Here is an 18,970-nt window from a genome sequence, read left to right as displayed (position 1 = left end):
ACCTGTAACTTCTTCTTTAAGAGGCTCCTCTGTCCTCCACTCATTACCTGTATTAATAGCACCTGTTTGAACTCCTTATCACTATAAAAGACACCTGTCCACAACCTCAAACAGTCACACTCCAAACTCCACTATGGCCAAGACCAAAGAGCTGTCAAAGGACACCAGAAACACAATTGTAGAACTGCACCAGGCTGGGAAGTCTGAATCTGCAATAGGTAAGCAGCTTGGTGTGAAGAAATCAACTGTGGGAGCAATTATTAGGAAATGGAATACATACAAGACCACTGATAATCTCCCTCGATCTGGGGCTCCACGCAAGATCTCACCCTGTGGGGTCAAAATGATCACAAGAACGGTGAACAAAAATCCCAGAACCACACGGGGGGACCTAGTGAATGACCTCCAGAGAGCTGGGACCAAAGTAACAAAGGCTACCACCACTAACACACTACGCCGCCAGGGGCTCAAATCCTGCAGTGCCAGACGTGTCCCCCTGCTAAAGCCAGTGCATGTCCGGGCCCGTTTGAAGTTTGCTAGAGAGCATTAGGATGATCCAGAACAGGATTGGGAGAATATCATATGGTCAGATGAAACCAAAATAGAACCTTTTGGTAAAAACTCAACTCGTCGTGTTTGGAGGAGAAAGAATGCTGAGTTGCATCCAAAGAACACCATACCTACAGTGAAGCATGGGGGTGGAAACATCATGCTTTGGGGCTGTTTTTCTGCCAAGGGACCAGGACGTCTGATCCGTGTGACGGAAAGAATGAATGGGGCCATGTATCGTGAGATTTTGAGTGAAAACCTCCTTCCATCAGCAAGGGCACTGAAGATGAAACGTGGCTGGGTCTTTCAGCATGACAATGACCCCAAACACACCGCCCGGGCAACGAAGGAGTGGCTTCGTAAGAAGCATTTCAAGGTCCTGGAGTGGCCTAGCCAGTCTCCAGATCTCAACCCCATAGAAAATCTTTGGAGGGAGTTGAAAGTCTGTGTTGCCCAGCGAAGGCCCAAAAACATCACTGCTCTAGAGGAGACCTGCATGGAGGAATGGGCCAAAATACCAGCAGCAGTGTGTGAAAACCTTGTAAAGACTTACAGAAAACGTTTGACCTGTCATTGCCAACAAAGGGCATGTAACAAAGTATTGATGACCTTTTGTTATTGACCAAATACTTATTTTCCACCATAATTTGCAAATAAATTCTTCAAAAATCAGACAATGTGTGTTTTTTTTGCATTTTGTCAATCATAGCTGAGGTATACCTATGATGAAAATTACAGGCCTCATCTTTTTAAGAGGGAGAACATGCGCAATTGGTGGCTGACTAAATACTTTTTTGCCCCACTGTATCTTCAATTGGTATATACACTAGATCACATATTCTTTCAAGATATATGTCTAATATGTTATTTAGCTTTAATTAATTTGACCAATTGTCTCCATGAACGGCATAAAAACGTGAATTCAATTAACTTCAGTCGGTAATGTATACAATTAAAAGGGCCTTTAATAATAAATAAGTGACTGGTGTTGGTGCTGAACTAAAGTTCCCCTCCTATCCACTAGATGCTATCAATATGTATAATGTCCGCTAGGGGGAGTTAGAGGCCACCAATCTTGAGGCGTTACTTTTATAATGTCCGCTAGGGGAAATATATTTTTAATGGCCACGAGGGGTCACTAGAGGGGTCGCGCTGTACTAATGTTGTATTAGAGCAAGAAAGTGTCATGGCGGCGCCCTGTCACAAGTTTATTCATCAAACTGTTTTGACTCGAAATGAAGAGAAATAAATACATTTCATTGAAGGTGAGATATTAAACTTGACTTGGATGAGTGGTTTCACACAACCGTGCTTAATGTCAATGTTTGTAAGAGCGTTTGAGGTTCCTCTCTAGATTCACTGCAGCCTTCTAGAAGCTAGTTACAAGTATTATAATATATAACAACCAGCACATGAACCACAACAACCCGGTCCACCAGAGCCATGTGGGCCGTGGGTTCACCCTGCTGATGAGACTCTTTTTGTGAGATTTTTTGTTTGTGTGATTTCAGGTGTGTGTGTGCAAGTGAGTCAGGTTTGTGAGTGTGTGTGTCTGTGTGTGTGTGTGTGTGTTAGAGTGCAGGTATGTGGGGCGTCGTGAGGAGCACCCGGCTCCAGGCCCCATCCTCCCTACTGGCACGGCTCCTGTTCCCTCCTCTCCTCTCTCCTCCTCTCCTCCGCCAGCCAATCAGACAGCTCGCTGCCAAACAGGTAGATCTCACACTGTGTGTGTGTGTGTGTGTGTGTGTGTGTGTGTGTGTGTGTGCATGTTCGTTTGTGTGTTTTTGCCTGTTTGTTTACGCATGTGTGTGTGCGTGTGTGTGAGTGTGCAGGCACCGTAACATTACCAATAACATGCCATCAACATACCCATCCTTAATAACATGCTTCCACACACCTGCTGCAATATTAATTGCCAACATACTACATAGGTACTGTATGTATTTAAATGATTCATGTAACCATAAGGATGATAAAACAGGATTATTAAGCTAATACTAACATGATTTGAAATGATTCATGTAAACGTAAGCATAATAATGCATGATTACTAAACTAATACTGATGTGGGCTGAGATCATTCATGAAAACTTAAGGATAATAACACATGATTGCTAAACTATTACTAACATGGGTTTAAATGATGCATGTAAACATAAAGGACAACAGCGGAGACATGACAAGGGGCTCCAGGGTCATCTTACTGAGATCATGTGCTTCCAGGTGAAGGGTCAGAAGAAGGGTCATCAGAAGGTCAAGGTCAATGCTGACAAACAGGAAGTGGAGATCAGGAAGCGGATGACCGTAGCGGAACTCGCTCGGGCCATGAACAAAGATCCTGGTAAGACCTCTGACCTCCAGGCCACCTGACCTACAGCAAAATTACCTCTAGACCACCTGACCTCTGACCTCCAGGCTACCTGACCTACAGCAAAATTACCTCTAGACCTCTGACCTCCAGGCCACCTGACCTACAACCAAATTACCTCTAGACCACCTGACATCTGACCTCCAGGCCACCTGACCTACTACCAAATTACCTAGAATCTAGAACATCTGACCACCTATACCCCCTCAGTGGAGGTATATTTAAAATAAGGTGTGTGTGAGGTAGTGGGTATATATTTAATAATGTGTGTGTGTGGGGGGGTATGTATTTAATAACGTGCGTGTGTATTTTGTATTGTGTGTGTGTGTGTGTGTATTTTATAATGTGGTGTGTGTGTGTGAATACTTTTTATTATGCTGTCAGTGTATATTTTATAATGTGTGTGCGTGTGTGTATATTTTGTAATGTGTGTCCATATTTTATAATGTGTGTGTGTATATTTTATAATGTGTGTGCGCGTGTGTATATGTTATCATGTGTGTGTGTGTTTGTATATTTTATGATGTGTGTGCGTGTGTGTATATTTTATAATGTGTGTGCGTGTGTGTATATTTCATAATGTGTGTGTATGTCTGTGTAGATTTTATAATGTATGTGCGTGTGTTTATATTTCATATTGTGTGTGTGTGTATTTTATAATGTGTATGAGTGTGTGTATATTTGATAATGTGTGTGTATATTTTATACTGTGTGTGTATATTTTATAATGTGTGTGTGTTTATTTTATAATGTGTGTGTGTATATTTTATAATGTGTGTGTGTATATTTTATAATGTGTGTGCGTGTGTGTATATTTTATAATGTGTGTGTGTATATTTTATAATGTGTGTGTGTATATTTTATAATGTGTGTGTATATTTTATAACGTGTGTGAGTGTGTATATTTTATAATGTGTGTATATTTTATAAGGTGTGTGTGTATATTTTATAACGTGTGTGTATATTTTATAATGTGTGTGTATATTTTATAATGTGTGTGTGTGTATATTTTATAATGTGTGTGTATATTTTATAATGTGTGTGTGTGTATTTTATAATGTGTATGAGTGTGTGTATATTTTATAATGTGTGTGTGTATATTTTATAATGTGTGCGTGTATATTTTATAATGTGTGTGAGTGAGTGTATATTTTATGTGTGTGTATATTTTATATGTGTGTGTGTGTGTGTGTATATTTTATAATGTGTGTATATTTTATAATGTGTGTGTGTATATTTTATAATGTGTGTGTATATTTTATGTGTGTGTGTATCTTTATAATGTGTGTGTGTGTATATTTTATGTGTGTGTGTGTATATATTTTATAATGTGTGTGTGTATATTTTATAATGTGTGTGTGTGTGTGTATATTTTATAATGTGTGTGTGTATATTTTATAATGTGTGTGTATATTTTATAATGTGTGTGTATATTTTATAATGTGTGTGTATATTTTATAACGTGTGTGAGTGTGTGTATATTTTATAATGTGTGTATATTTTATAAGGTGTGTGTGTATATTTTATAATGTGTGTGTATATTTTATAATGTGTGTGTGTGTATTTTATAATGTGTGTGCGTGTGTGTATATTTTATAATGTGTGTGTGTATATTTTATGTGTGTGTATATTTTATATGTGTGTGTGTGTGTGTATATTTTATAATGTGTGTATATTTTATAATGTGTGTGTGTGTATATTTTATAATGTGTGTGTATATTTTATGTGTGTGTGTATCTTTATAATGTGTGTGTGTGTATATTTTATGTGTGTGTGTATATATTTTATAATGTGTGTGTGTGTGTTTTTTATAATGTGTGTGTGTGTGTGTGTATATTTCATAATGTGTGTGTGTGTGTATATTTTGTAATTGTGTGTGTGTGTATATTTTATAATGTGTGTGTATATTTTATAATGTGTGTGTGTATATTTTATAATGTGTGTGTATATTGTGGTGTGTATATTTTATAATGTTTGTGTATATTGTGGTGTGTATATTTTATAATGTGTGTGTATATTGTGGTGTGTATATTTTATAATGTGTGTGAGTATATTTTATAATGTGTGTGTATATTTTATAATGTGTGTGTGTGTGTATTTTATAATGTGTGTGTGTGTATTTTTTATAATGTGTATGAGTGTGTATATTTTATAATGTGTGTGTGTGTATATTCTATAATGTGTGTGTGTGTGTGCAGACCATGTGTTCGAGGCGCTCCTCAACACCCCGGCGGAGTCGCAGACCCTGGAGGAGGAGGAGGTGCTGGAGGAGCGCTGGATCAAGGAGGTGGTGACACGCTCCGGGATGAAGTACCGCTGGGCGCGCCTGGCCCAGGAGAAGGAGCGGGAAAACAGGGACGCCAACCGGAGGTATGGTTACCATGGCAACGCACGGAGAAGGGACTTGCATCAATTTCATGTGTATCTGTAGGTGATGTATCTCTAGGTGTTGTATCTCTATGTGTCCAGGGTGCTGGTTCATGTTCTAGGTGTCGCATCTCTATGTGTCCACGGTACTCTGTCATTTTCTAGGTGTTGTATCTCTATGTGTTCTTGCTCATGTTCTAGGTGTTGTATCTCTATTTGTTCTTCCTCATGTTCTAGGGGTTGTATCTCTATGTGTTCTGGCTCATGTTCTAGGTGTTGTATCTCTATGTGTTCTGGCTCATGTTCTAGGTGTTGTATCTCTATGTGTTCTTGCTCATGTTCTAGGCGTTGTACCTCTATGTGCCCAGGGTGCTAGGTCATGTTCTAGGCGTTGTATCTCTATGTGTTCAGGGTGCTGTCTCATGTTCTATGTGTTGTATCTTTATGTGTTCTGGCTCATGTTCTAGGTGTTGTACCTCAATGGTTCGTGCTCATGTTCTAGGCATTGTACCTCTATGTGTTCGTGCTCATGTTCTAGGCGTTGTACCTCTATGTGTTCAGGGTGCTAGCTCATGTTCTAGCCGTTGTATCTCTATGTGTTCAGGGTGCTGTCTCATGTCCTAGGTGTTGTATCTCTATGTGTTTGTGCTCATGTTCTAGGTGTTGTATCTCTATGTGTTTGTGCTCATGTTCTAGGTGTTGTATCTCTATGTGTTTGTGCTCATGTTCTAGGCGTTGTACCTCTATGTGTTTGTGCTCATGTTCTAGGCGTTGTACCTCTATGTGTTTGTGCTCATGTTCTAGGCGTTGTATCTCTATGTGTGCAGGGTTCTGGCCCCAGCCAGTCTGCGGCCGCGCCCCCCCGTGGTAACCATCATGGGCCACGTGGACCACGGGAAGACGAGCCTGCTGGACGCTCTGAGGAGGAGTCAGCTGGTGGAGCAGGAGGCCGGGGGCATCACTCAGCACATAGGGGCCTTCCTAGGTAACTACTAACTAGAACTAACTAGTACTAACTAACCAGGAGGCCGGGGGCATCACTCAGCACATAGGGGCCTTCCTAGGTAACTACTAAGTAGAACTAACTAGTACTAACTAACCAGGAGGCTGGGGGCATCACTCAGCACATAGGGGCCTTCCTAGGTAACTACTAACTAGTACTAACTAACCAGGAGGCTGGGGGCATCACTCAGCACATAGGGGCCTTCCTAGGTAACTACTATCTACTACCAACTGTGTGTGTGTGTGTGTGTGTGTGTGTAGTGGCGCTCCCGACAGGTGAGCAGATCACCTTCCTGGACACGCCCGGTCACGCTGCCTTCACCTCCATGAGGGCCCGGGGAGCCAACGCCACCGACATCATCATCCTTGTGGTTGCCGCCGACGACGGCGTGATGAACCAAACGGTGGAATCCATTCAACACGCCAAGAATGCCCGAGGTACATACACACTAGTGTGTTAGACATGTTATGAACGCACTGTGTGTTTGTAAGATGTGTGTGAACGTGTGAGTGTAACGTGTGAATGTAACGTGTGTCTGTAGCGTGTGAGTGTAACGTGTGAGTGTAGCGTGTGAGTGTAACGTGTGAGTGTAGCGTGTGTCTGTAGCGTGTGAGTGTAGCGTTTGAGTGTAGCGTGTGAGTGTAGCGTGTGAGTGTAACGTGTGAGTGTAACGTGTGAGTGTAGCATGTGAGTGTAGCGTGTGTCTGTAGTGTGTGAGTGTAACGTGTGAGTGTAGCGTGTGAGTGTAGTGTGTGTCTGTAGCGTGTGTCTGTAGCGTGTGAGTGTAGTGTGTGTCTGTAGCGTGTGAGTGTAGCGTGTGTCTAGCGTGTGTCTGTAGCGTGTGAGTGTAGCGTGTGTCTGTAGTGTGTGAGTGTAGCGTGTGTCTGTAGCGTGTGTCTGTAGCGTGTGAGTGTAGCATGGGAGTGTAGCGTGTGAGTGTAGCGTGTGTCTGTAGCGTGTGAGTGTAGCGTGTGAGTGTAGCGTGTGAGTGTAACGTGTGAGTGTAACGTGTGAGTGTAACGTGTGAGTGTAACGTGTGAGTGTAGCGTGTGTCTGTAGCGTGTGTCTGTAGCGTGTGAGTGTAGCGTGTGTCTGTAGCGTGTGAGTGTAGCGTGTGAGTGTAGCGTGTGTCTGTAGCGTGTGAGTGTAATTTGTGTGTGTAACGGGTGTTTGCAATGTGCGTTTGTAATATGTTTGTTACGTGTGTTTGACAGGTGTGTTTGTAACATGTTTGTAGCGTGTGTTTGAGACGTGTTTGTAAGGTGTTTGTAACGTGTGTCTAACGCGTGTCTAACGCGTGTCAGTGCCGGTCATCGTGGCGGTGAACAAGTGCGACAAGCCGCAGGCGGAGCCGGAGCGTGTGGCGCGGGAGCTGCTGGAGCACGGCGTGGTGGGGGAGGAGCATGGAGGAGACGTCCAGGTCATCCCCGTCTCCGCCCTGAAGGTCAGCAGCGCCGCGGAAACAAGGCTCCTCCCACTTTCGCACTGACTCCTCCCACTGTCAGACTAGCGCCTCCATTTGTTGTACTAGCCCCTCGTGACAGGGGGAGTGTATGGTGACAGGGTGAGTGGGTCGTGTCGTGAAAGGGTTAGTGTGTTGAGAGAGGAGTGTCATGTCGTGACAGGGTGAGGTCACGACATGACACTTCTACCATTCCTAGGTAACTACTACCCAGTAGTTACTAACCAGGAGGCTGGGGGCATCACTCAGCACATAGGAGCCTTCCTAGGTAACTACTAACTAGTACTAACTAACCAGGAGGCTGGGGGCATCACTCAGCACATAGGGGCCTTCCTAGGTAACTACTAACTAGTACTAACTAACCAGGAGGCTGGGGGCATCACTCAGCACATAGGGGCCTTCCTAGGTAAATACTAACTAGTACTAACTAGTAATAACTAACCAGGAGGCTGGGGGCATCACTCAGCACATAGGGCCCTTCCTTGGTAACTACTAACTAGTACTAACTAACCAGGAGGCTGGGGGCATCACTCAGCACATAGGGGCCTTCCTAGGTAACTACTAACTAGTACTTACTAACCAGGAGGCTGGGGGCATCACTCAGCACATAGGGGCCTTCCTAGGTAACTATTAACTAGTACTAACTAACCAGGAGGCTGGGGGCATCACTCAGCACATAGGGGCCTTCCTAGGTAACTACTAACTAGTACTAACTAACCAGGAGGCTGGGGGCATCACTCAGCACATAGGGGCCTTCCTAGGTAACTAGGAGTGTGCTAAGTCATGAGTGTGTTGGGAGAGGACTTTCATGTCGTGACATGTTGAGTGTGTTGTGACAGGGTGAGTGTGTTATGTCGTGACAGGCTGATTGTGTCATGTCGTGACATGTTGAGTGTGTTGTGACGGGGTGAGTGTGTCATGTCGTGACAGGGTGAGTGTGTTCAGAAAGAAGTGTCATGTCGTGACAGAGTGATTGTGTCATGTCGTGACATGGCGAGTGTGTTGCGACAGGGTGAGTGTGTCTTGTCGTGACAGGGTGAGTGTGTTCAGAAAGAAGTGTCATGTCGTGACAGGGAAATTGTGTCATGTCGTGACATGGTGAGTGTGTTGTGACAGGGTGAGTGTGTCATGTCGTGACATGGTGAGTGTGTTGTGACAGGGTGAGTGTCGCGTCGTGGCAGGGTGATTGTCATGTGGTGACATGGTGGGTGTGTGCCGTGGCAGGGGGACAACCTGATGCTGCTAGCTGAAGCTACGGTGGCGCTGGCGGAGGTCCTGGAGCTGAAGGCGGACCCCGGCGGCCCGGTGGAGGGCGTGGTCATCGAGAGCCGGACCGACCGGGGGAAGGGGTGGGTTACCATGGCTCCCGCACAACTACACTATAGCACCTTCTGTGTGTGTGTAGCATACTGTATATGCACTTATGAGTGTCTAAGGTGTGTGTTTGTGTTTGTGTGTGCGTGTGTGTGTGTGTGCGCTTGTGTGTGTGCTTCTGGATGTGTGTGTGTGTGCAGTGCGGTGGCATCCGTCATCGTCCAGCAGGGCACTCTGAGGAGGGGGTGTGTGCTGGTGGCGGGGCGGAGCTGGGCCAAGGTGCGCTTCCTGTTTGACGAGCAGGACAAGGCGCTGGAGGAGGCGGGGCCTAGCCGGGCGGTGCAGGTGGTTGGCTGGAAGGACCTCCCCTCCGCGGGGGAGGAGCTACTGGAGGTGGAGTCTGAGGTGAGAGGTCACCGAACTTGGTTATACTAACTTGGTTATGCTAATTTGGTTATGCTCATTTGGTTATGGTAACCTGGTTATGGTAACCAGGTTCTGGTAGCTTGGTTGTGCTAGCTTGTTTATGGTAACCTGGTTATGCTAGCTTGGTTATGGTAACCTGGTTATTGTAACCTGGTTTTGGTAGCTTGGTTATGGTAACCTGGTTATTGTAACCTGGTTATGGTAGCTTGGTTATGGTAACCTGGTTATTGTAACCTGGTTATGGTAGCTTGGTTATGGTAACCTGGTTATGCTAGCTTGGTTATGGTAACCTGGTTATGGTAACCTGGTTATACCAGCTTCCCGTCCAGTCGTAGTTTTACCTGAAGGTTCTCCAGGGTTCTCCTCTCCTGAGCACCTCCTCATGCTCCATTTAACAAAATGAACCAATCACGGTTGATCTGCCAGCAACGGGCGCGGGAGGTGGTGGAGTGGAGGAGCTACGAGGAGGAGCAGGCCCAGCTGAAGGAGGAGCACAAGGTGATCCAGGAGCGGCAGCAGGAGCACCAGGAGCGCTACCAGGAGCAGCGGCAGAGCACCGCCCACCTCAGCTGGCGCCAGAGGAAGGCGGCGCTGTACCGCGCCAACCGCCAGCAGGCCGCCATGAGGCCCAGCGAGAAGACCGAGAAGAACCAGCACTGTCTGCCCCTCATCGTCAAAGGTAGGACCACCTAGTACCTCACCACCTAGTACCTCACCACCTAGTACCCCAACCACCTGGTCCCCGAACCACCTAGTACCTCACCACCTAGTACCTCACCACCTAGTACCCCAACCACCTGGTCCCCGAACCACCTAGTACCTCACCACCTAGTACCCCAACCACCTAGTACCTCACCACCTAGTACCCCAACCACCTGGTCCCCGAACCACCTAGTACCCCAACCACCTGGTCCCCGAACCACCTAGTACCTTACTAGTGTTCTAGGGCCCTCTAAACCTTCTGGTACCCTAGGGTGTCCTAAAACATCTAGTGTCCTAGGGCCTCCTAAAACATCTAGTGTCCTAGGGCCTTGTACACCTTCTGGTACCCTAGGGATGTGAAAACTCAAATATCATGACATTGACCGTATCATTAGGTGGCGAGGGTGTCATGTTTAGGCTAAGTGTTAATATGGTCCGAGTTGTAACTGATCTTGACGACCTTTCACCCCTGACCTCAGGGGACGTGGACGGCTCTGTGGAGGCCATCCTGAGCCTGCTGGAGAGCTACGACGCCCACGACCAGTGTCAGATGGAGCTGGTCCACTTCGGCGTCGGGGAAATCTCGGAGAAAGACGTGAACCTAGCGGAGACCTTCTCGGGTAGGGGCAGCCGTCCACAAGTATGTATGGATGTACTCCTCCCGAGAGGATGGGGTTAACATGTTACCATGGTGACATGGGCTGGTTTGATGTTTGCACAATGCGTTGGCAGAGACACTTTGCGAAGCAACCCTAGTCCTGTCTTGCCTCATTGATACGGCTGCTGGTGGAGCTCAGACGGCTCCTGATGACGGAGCACTAACTCCCCCCGCCCTCAGGCTCCATCTACGGCTTCAACGTGTCGGCCAGTAAGTCCATCCTGCGCCTGGCGGAGAAGAAGGGCGTCCAGATCCACCTCCACAACGTCATCTACAAGCTGATCGACGGCCTGAAGGCGGAGCTGAGCCGCACGCTGCCGGCCCTGCTGTCGCACAACGTCCTCGGTAGCTGTGCTATGCTACACAGGCTAGCTGCACACACTATGCTACATACCCTATCCTACCCTCGCTAGCTACACATGCTAGCTACGCTACACTCGCTATGCTACGCTACACGTGCAGACTTTAGTTTATCCTCACATCACTCTATCTGCCTCACTAGAGACCTTCCTCACATCAGTGCATGGCTCTTCCTGCCTGACTACATGGCTCTATCTGCCTCACTAGGGACCTTCCTCAGACCACTGCAAGATGTGCTTCTTCCTCCTGATCCTGATCCTGTATTTGCTACACTTGAGCCCTTCCTCCCATGTGGTTAATGTGCGCTAATGGAGCCCCGGCCCATGCTGTGTCCCCAGGAGAGGCAGCGGTTCTAGCCGTGTTCCAGGTCAGCGTGGGGAAGAAGAAGGTTCTGGTGGCCGGCTGTAGGGTCCGCAGCGGGCTGCTGGACCGACGCATGAGGTTCCGTCTGCTGAGGGACCAGGAAACGCTATGGGAGGGTGAGGACTCATGCATAGAGGTGTTATCATTATAACAAGCAGCATGATTCAGCCCACCCCGACACCAGTCTCAACTAGGCCTCCGACTTCGTCAAGTCCACTTCATTCTGAAGTGGACTTGTGGTTGATGGAATGTTAGCGAATTAAGATATTTTGAATTGGCCATAACTCTATTAATTTTTTAGGCAATTTAAGTCCCTGCTAAACTTAAAATCAGACACATCTATAGATCATGTGGACTAAATGTGTAATTTGAGGCAATGGTTATTTAGAAGAACATGAGATGTTTTCACAAAGTCTTCACTGTACAGAAAACACCTAAGACGGACGTTATGGCTCCAAGAGGCAAAAATGCTCAGCTTGCATAAGGCATGTACACCAAGTATCAGAATTGTATATGCATCGGGCTAGCAGAGCTGATTGTTTAACTTTAAACTTGACTTACAGCCCCCCCTATGGGTGAACTGGCACCATACTACACTCCTAACCCTAAAATAAAAATACCTGAACAAAAGGTATCCAGATACTGTGAATACCTAAAAATCCTATTTCATGATTACTGTAATTCTAAACAGCCCATATTAATATATAATAACAGGCTCCGAGGCTGTATTAATATAATGTGATCACACCATACAACAACACCCTGTATAATAGTATATTGTAACTCCACCGCCAGGCTCTCTGACAGCGTTGAAGCACCATAAAGACGACGTGCAGAAGGTGGGGACGGGGGTGGAGTGCGGCCTCTCGCTCGACACCGCCCTGGAGTTCAGCCCTGGTGATGTCATCGTCTGCTACGAGGAGGTCAGCCAACCCCAGGTTATCGGATGGGACCCGGGCTTCTAGACCCCAGCTCAACCGATGGGACCTGGGATTCTAGACCCCAGCTCCTCTGATGAACCAAGGCTTCTAGAACCGCTGGGTTAAAGAACCCCAGCCCATCCGGTGGAACCCGGGTTTCAAGACCCCAGCTCATCTGATGAGACTTTCTAGACCTGCTAGGTTATGGACGGTCCGTGCGTTGTGAATTCGGAACAAGCAACAGGGCAGAGAAGGCCGTGACAGTCTGGTTCTAGTTACTGGAGCAAGCCTCCGCGCTCTGTCAGAATTAAGAAAGGAAACTTGAGATGGGTTGTGCAGAGTTTAATGTAAATATAAAATGTACATTGAAATAAAGTTGAAGAACATTGAGACTCATTTAAAAAAAGTAGGCGTGGCTGAGAAGCATCACTTCTTGCCTTTAGCGCTGGTCTTGGCCCGCAGCAGGGGGTCGATCTGCTCCGGCGCCAGACCCTTCACCGAGAACAGGCGGCTCGCTCGCTCCTTCAGGGTCCCGCCGCACTTCAGCCCGCGGCTCCGGAGCGCCTCCTTCAGCTGGTCCAGACCCGCAGCCTCCAGGTCCTCAGGGGAGCCTGCAGCGTCCAGGTCCAAGGGCGGGAGCACCTGCTGGGGCGGCAGAACCACCGTCAGACCAACACCATCACAGCCGGTCAGGTGAGTTACTGCTAGAGAGGACCCAGGGTCTTACCTGTGGTGCGGACTGCGTCTGCTGGGGCTCAGTTGGCTGGGGGTCTTGGTTTATCTGGGTCGTGGGTTCGGGTTCGGGTTGGTCTGAGCCGGTGGAGACCGGTTCAGGTTCCGGTTGATCTGAGCTGGTAGAGACCGGTTCAGGTTGGGCTGAACCAATAGACATCTGTTCAGGTTCCGGTTGGTCTGAGCTGGTAGAGACCGGTTCAGGTTGGTCTGAACCAGTAGACATCTGTTCAGGTTCCGGTTGGTCTGAGCTGGTAGAAACCGCTTCAGGTTTCAGTTTGTCTGAGCTGGTAGAAACCGGTTCACGTTGTTTTGAGCCAGTAGAGACCGGTTCTGCAGAGGGTCTGGCAGGAGTACTACTGGAAGGCACGGCCGCCTTGGGTCTGAGGAAGGTTTAGAGAGTCTACGTTAGAAGGGGGACAGACCCTCGCGGCCATGTGGGTCCAACACAAGGACCTCGTGGAGAGGACCAGGGTGAACCCAGTTGGGCTTCAGATTTTCATGACTGTACCTGGTCTGGTGAGATGGACCGGGTAGCTCCTCTTCTTCATCCTCTTCCTCACTGTCCAGGTCTAGATCTCCAACCCCGCTCCTGAGAAAATCAGAGTCCACATACAACTACTACCAGCTACATCTTTAGCTATAGCTACTACTTCCACTATCTATCTACATCCAATTTATATACATACAGCTAGTAGCATCTATATCTACTACTACACCCACTATCTATATATGTACTACTACTCACCAAAGCTATGTCTACGCTAAATCAAACAGGAAAAGTATTTGGTTGACTTACCAGAAGCGTTTCTTCTTCTTGGGGACTGAAGCTGGATGCTGCTTGGCCCGTTTAGTACTAGGTCCCGCCTCCGCACTAACCACCCCAGAGGAGGAGGCCTGCATGCCTGAAACACCAGCAGTAGAGCTTAGACCACGCCCACTACCCAGGCCATGCCCCATACAGACCACATCCACAACACAGGGTTAGGGTACCTTTAGGAACCAGGGTTAAGCTTTAGGGTTTAGCTTTAGGGTCCACGGTAAAGAGACCTTTAGGGTCCAGGGTTAAGCGATGGGTTTAGCTTTAGAGTGTAGCTTATGGGTCTAGGCTTTAGCTTTAGGGTCCTGGGTTTAGCTTCAAAAAGTGGAAACGCAACAAAAGGTATTCATAAGGAGTGAAGACAAAGGATCGTCCTTCCGGTCTTGTATGAAGCCTTGATGGTTTCTAAAATCCGCTGGACTCAGCGGCCCGGTGTATGGCCAGGCCCGGTTCACCCACCCTTCAGCACAGAGTCCTCCAGGCGCTCCGACAGGTCGTGGCACTGCTGCTGGTAGTCCGGGTCGGTGAAGTGGTGTTTGGGCTCAACCAGCTTCCTCTGCAGTCGCTCCACCCGTCGCTGGTCCTTCTCCCCCTCTAGCTCCGCCTGCTTCTTCAGCCACTCCGCCATCCTGATGGAGAAACCCCTCAGAACGTCATGCTTCACTCTGATGGGATTCAGATAAAGATTAGAGGTTCTTGTTCTCAAATGGCGCATTTCCACCGGAGGGTGCGTGTCGGTCAGGTGCGGCTTGGTGGAGTATTGAAGATGCGGTTCAGCGCAGCTCAGTCATGGCTCGCGTTTCCACCGCCGACAGTACCCTTATGGTAGGGGGGGTTTAAGCCTGATGGCGATAGCCACGTTAGCATCGTGACCTCATAGCTACCCGACACAGTGTAGCCTGCTAATAAATCCAAGGAAAAAGAAGAATGTGCACAATGAACAAAGATCAACCATGTTAGACGTCCAAGAAGGACGCCATACTTTTGCGCAACATTTTCTTCAATAAACTACGCTTTCGCCGTTGTCCAGAAATACCTCGCGGATAATGTGTTTTTTTGTTATTATCCCCGTCGCACGGAAGTGCGATTCTGTCGACCAAACAGCGGCCGGCGTGTGTAGCTCGAACTTGCCGGCACCCTTTCAGGCGTCTCAGTACCCCAACGGAGGAGTACTGCGAGATGAGTACGGCTCAGTCCGGCTCACGGTCACTTTTGGCGGTGGAAACACAATCCGTGCAGCACCTTTGCGAACTGAACCGACCCGCACCCTCCGTTGGAAACACGGAATAAGCACTGCCATGACAACAGGCGTCTTACTCTTTCTCATGGTTGACGTCTCGGAGGCGGCGCCCGCTCAGGTCTCTGCACGCCTCGCGGTTCGTCGTCTTCTCGATTTGAGCTCCCAGAGCGCGGAGCATCGAGCCAAACCCTGCAACACATTCACATCCCATGAAGTCCCACAGACCCACACACATTCGAATACCATACAGTCACACATCCCATACACACAAACAGTCACACACCTATAAAGCCACCCTCCCTGGTGTGCGTTTGTGCGAGTGAGTGCCTCACCTCCTTTCCCTCCACATAGCCGGGGCTCCAGGTGGTAGACAGAGCCCTGCAGGAGCAGCTCCGCCTGCCCGGACACACGCCCGTTGGTCGTGACGTAGAAATCATCAGTGGGAAGACCCTGAAGTACATGGTACAGGGGACCAAAGTACAAAGTACATCAACTAACCAGATACTAACTCTTCCCACTCTAGGGAGAGAGGCACTTCTATGTATCGATCCCCTCGCGTCACATCGAAAAACAAGTTTCAATGAAGACTGAACGGTCAATTTAAGGTTCCAGAAGTTTCGTTACATTTTGCTTCAATAACTTGTAGCAGACCACAACCTAGCTAGCCGTATATCTACACGACAACAACAACCACATATCTCAATAACGACTGCTCGTAGTTTAGGTGTCTGACTAAGACTTTGGTCACGGTGTGCTAAGCTAAATAGCAACACAAAGCTCAGTTCAGCTGGACGCATGTCCTCGTCTTCAGTACGCCAATCAGCAGAATATTATACTTACATGATCAGTCAGGACGTCCTGGACCAGGTCTCCGACCCTCGAGCCAACGGGTAGAGAAACAAGAGAAACATTAGAGAATCTGAGAGCGGAGCTAGAAACAAACAGTTCCATGTTGTTGATTTCTTCTTCTTCTGCGCTACTGAAGAATCGCCTCTTTCTTCTTCTCTGCTGGAGGACCGCCTCTTCTTCTCTGCTGGAAGATCTGGACTGTATAAAATACAAACTAGAAACTGATATTAATATGGAGAAGAATGTAAACAATACAGGAGAGAACCATTAAAAAAAACAAAAAAAACACGTCAAAGTCGTTTTAAGATACGAGCTAGTTGATACGTTACACTTTATGACTTAAATTCCTGAAAGTATTGCGCGGTGCCAACCATCACCACCAGGGGGCTCCAGAGGACTGAGCTTCAGAAAGATGTCGCTCTGCATTGTGGGATACATCAACATGGCGACCTTGTGTAAGGTTGTGAGATCCTCGCGGAATAAAACTTTTTTAACATGGTTAAGGCCCAGAGTCCTGCAACCTACCGAAAACACCTGCTACAGCACCGAACAGTCGGGTGGGTCTGAAGGAGAAAAGAGCGATGAACCAGCTGCCAGTAAACCAAAAAGCGGTTTCGCTGCGGCGTTTGAGCAGCACACGGACATCCAGCAGAGAGACCAACCCGGCTCCAGCAGGACCAGCTGGACAAGAGATGAGTCTTCCTTTGCCTCGCTGCTCCGGCATTCTCCTCTCATCCAGATGGGTCCAGCCAAGGACAAGGTCGTTGTGGGCAGAATTTTCCATGTCGTGAAGGACGACCTGTACATTGACTTCGGGGGCAAGTTTCACTGCGTGTGCAAGCGCCCTGCGCAGGACCCGGAGCGGTACCTGCGGGGGTCCAGAGTCCGACTGAGGCTGCAGGACCTGGAGCTCACATCGCGGTTCTTAGGGGCCGCGACTGACACCACCCTGCTGGAGGCCGACGCTGTTCTGCTGGGACTGATGGACGGGAAGGAGACCAAGTCCAAATAAACTGTAGCCGAGATGGTTCTAGGGGTCGTGGCGGTGGACTCTTAATCAGCTGAGATTATGTGTATTGGAGGTCTGAACAAAGTAGTGGATGTTGGAACATTAAAGTATTTAGTATGTTGCATCTGTTTGTTTTGATTGCCTCAAAGAGGGCCTAAGTTATTTATCCGACCCATGGACACATGGATGGAAGATGTCATGCGTTCACAAACTCAAGAGAATTGACGATCTTAGTTCGCTTTATTAATATTTTAGGTATGTAGTAAACTATATCAAAGTTTTCCTGGTGAAATTCATTGGATTATAACAATCTATTGGCAGCTACTACAAAGACCATTCCCAAAAGTCTCTATTATTAAATGTATTTGTTTATTACAGTTTAATACTATCCTATCAGTAGCTCCTAAACCGTTCCAAATGTTTTCATGCAGGATTAAAATAGTAATTACTGCATAGTTAAATAACAGCATTTTTTTTCAACGTCGTTCCGATGGTCTAGTCTACTTGATAGTAATGAATATATCAGTTCTGTCAGACAGGCAGTATTGGCAGTGTTTATATCTTTATACATCCAGTAATAGTTGGGTCATGCTTTCATGGGTCTTCTTTGGTCTAGCAGGGCTGTCATCCTATGCCACAATCCCTGTCGTGAAGACACCGTTATCCACACATTGTGATGTAGAGCCAAGGGAGACACAACAAATCAGATGGAATCAGCCAATCAGAAAGTGTCGGCATCTAATGTGTTCAGTGAAGAGACATGGTACATGTTATATAGGAATGTAATATTAGATAGAGAAGACTAGTGAAGTTACGTAAGGAGCATGTAAGAGTGAAGAGACATGAAGAACATGTAACATTGGAATGTTATAGAGAATAGCTGCATCATTAGCTCTAATTTAGCTGCATTGTTAGCTCAATTTTTAAAGGTCCCATGGCATGAAAATTTCAGTTTATGAGGTTTTCTAACATGAGTTCCCCTAGCTTGCCTATGGTCCCCCAGTGGCTAGAAATGACGTTAGGTGTAGAACGAGCACTATCCTGCTCCGCCTTGGAAGAATGAAAGCTCAGATGCTTTGATTTCGAATTTGGCCCCATATGTCGTCATCAGTGTTGGGAACGTTACTTTAAAAAAGTAATTAGTTATAGTTACTCACTACTTGTTTCAAAAAGTAACTGAGTTAGTAACTGAATTACTCTATAATAAAAATAACTTGTTACCAGCGAAAGTAACTATTTGGGTTACTGTAAAAAACAGAAAGTTGCTATATGTCAAAGAATTTGGATTTTTCTGAGCAGTTTTCACTTGGCCTTATTGTGTTAAATGGTTGAACTGCCCATTCAAGGCCCTGATATACTTGCAACTGAATTTTAATTTGCTTGGTTGCAACGGCTGTGGAACATCTGCCGAATACTACAGAAAATGCCAACTTTTCATCGGATTGCTCCGGACTCGCCATTTCTGCTGCTTCATCGAATGTTTTGTGTGTTCGTGCGCGTGTCTGTGTGTGTGGCGCGCGTGTCCTGTCGTGTGTAAAAACACTGGCTCCGATTGGCTACCATGAAACATGACTCTGCCCTAGCCAATCATAATCACTTATCTCGTTGTTAACCCACCCGGTCTCCTCACTAGCAGTTTGTGTTTGTAGCCAGGGGTTCGTTTGGATTACGCAGTTTATTCAATCAATTCAAAAGCTTTTGTTTCCGTTAAGGCTCTGCTATGTAGTACCCCTGTTCTGGTGGCTCCTGACTTTGAGAAGCCATTCAAGATGGAGGTAGACGCATGTATTGTAGGCGCCGGTGCCGTTCTTATCCAGAAGGATTCCAA

The 18,970-nt window shown here is 47.0% G+C and overlaps 3 protein-coding genes across 4 annotated transcripts; 2 read left to right on the top strand and 1 right to left on the bottom strand.

Annotated features, from left to right (window-relative positions):
• The first annotated feature begins 1,727 nt into the window (after positions 1-1,727).
• mtif2 (mitochondrial translational initiation factor 2) lies at positions 1,728-12,733 on the top strand. The gene is made up of 14 exons (XM_079728770.1): positions 1,728-1,814; positions 2,061-2,259; positions 2,773-2,890; positions 5,116-5,287; positions 6,112-6,269; positions 6,548-6,724; positions 7,592-7,731; positions 8,974-9,098; positions 9,264-9,468; positions 9,916-10,168; positions 10,671-10,811; positions 11,030-11,194; positions 11,548-11,688; positions 12,368-12,733. Exons 2-14 carry the CDS (start codon positions 2,134-2,136, stop codon positions 12,535-12,537), a joined length of 2,091 nt encoding a protein of 696 aa, XP_079584896.1. The 5' UTR covers positions 1,728-1,814; positions 2,061-2,133; the 3' UTR covers positions 12,538-12,733.
• Positions 12,734-12,819: 86 nt separating this feature from the next.
• sde2 (SDE2 telomere maintenance homolog (S. pombe)) lies at positions 12,820-16,269 on the bottom strand. 2 transcript variants are annotated; one of them, XM_079728771.1, is made up of 8 exons: positions 16,125-16,269; positions 15,617-15,734; positions 15,362-15,473; positions 14,504-14,673; positions 14,024-14,129; positions 13,736-13,816; positions 13,220-13,607; positions 12,820-13,137 (listed from the first exon to the last, which is right to left on the bottom strand). In XM_079728771.1, the coding sequence occupies exons 1-8, from the start codon at positions 16,233-16,235 to the stop codon at positions 12,919-12,921; spliced, it is 1,305 nt and encodes a 434-aa protein (XP_079584897.1). In that variant the 5' UTR covers positions 16,236-16,269; the 3' UTR covers positions 12,820-12,918. The 2 variants fall into 2 exon arrangements, with proteins under 2 accessions (XP_079584897.1, XP_079584898.1); XM_079728772.1 differs by having other exon boundaries at positions 12,820-13,134.
• Positions 16,270-16,545: 276 nt separating this feature from the next.
• Positions 16,546-17,224, top strand: mrps28 (mitochondrial ribosomal protein S28; the record flags this gene model as incomplete). The annotated part of the gene is made up of 1 exon (XM_079728868.1): positions 16,546-17,224. The coding sequence occupies one exon, from the start codon at positions 16,546-16,548 to the stop codon at positions 17,143-17,145; it is 600 nt and encodes a 199-aa protein (XP_079584994.1). The 3' UTR covers positions 17,146-17,224.
• Between the last annotated feature and the right edge of the window lie 1,746 nt (positions 17,225-18,970).

The sequence above is a fragment of the Pollachius pollachius genome (assembly GCF_949987615.1).
Source record: "Pollachius pollachius genome assembly, chromosome: 2".
Classification (NCBI taxonomy): Eukaryota; Metazoa; Chordata; class Actinopteri; order Gadiformes; family Gadidae; genus Pollachius; species Pollachius pollachius.
This window is presented reverse-complemented; position numbering and strand designations above follow the sequence as displayed.

What these genes read in the sequence shown, in the direction of transcription:
- mtif2 (XM_079728770.1), top strand. Translation starts at nt 2,134, where the DNA reads ATGTGGGGCGTCGTGAGGAGCACCCGGCTCCAGGCCCCATCCTCCCTA. An exon ending in GGCCATGAACAAAGATCCTG is followed by an intron (nt 2,891 to 5,115) that starts GTAAGACCTCTG and finishes GTGTGTGTGCAG; the next exon opens with ACCATGTGTTCGAGGCGCTC. An exon ending in TCTGCCCCTCATCGTCAAAG is followed by an intron (nt 10,169 to 10,670) that starts GTAGGACCACCT and finishes CCCTGACCTCAG; the next exon opens with GGGACGTGGACGGCTCTGTG.
- sde2 (XM_079728771.1), bottom strand. Translation starts at nt 16,235, where the DNA reads ATGGAACTGTTTGTTTCTAGCTCCGCTCTCAGATTCTCTAATGTTTCT. An exon ending in AGGACGTCCTGACTGATCAT is followed by an intron (nt 15,735 to 16,124) that starts GTAAGTATAATA and finishes CATGTACTTCAG; the next exon opens with GGTCTTCCCACTGATGATTT. An exon ending in GCTATGTGGAGGGAAAGGAG is followed by an intron (nt 15,474 to 15,616) that starts GTGAGGCACTCA and finishes AATGTGTTGCAG; the next exon opens with GGTTTGGCTCGATGCTCCGC.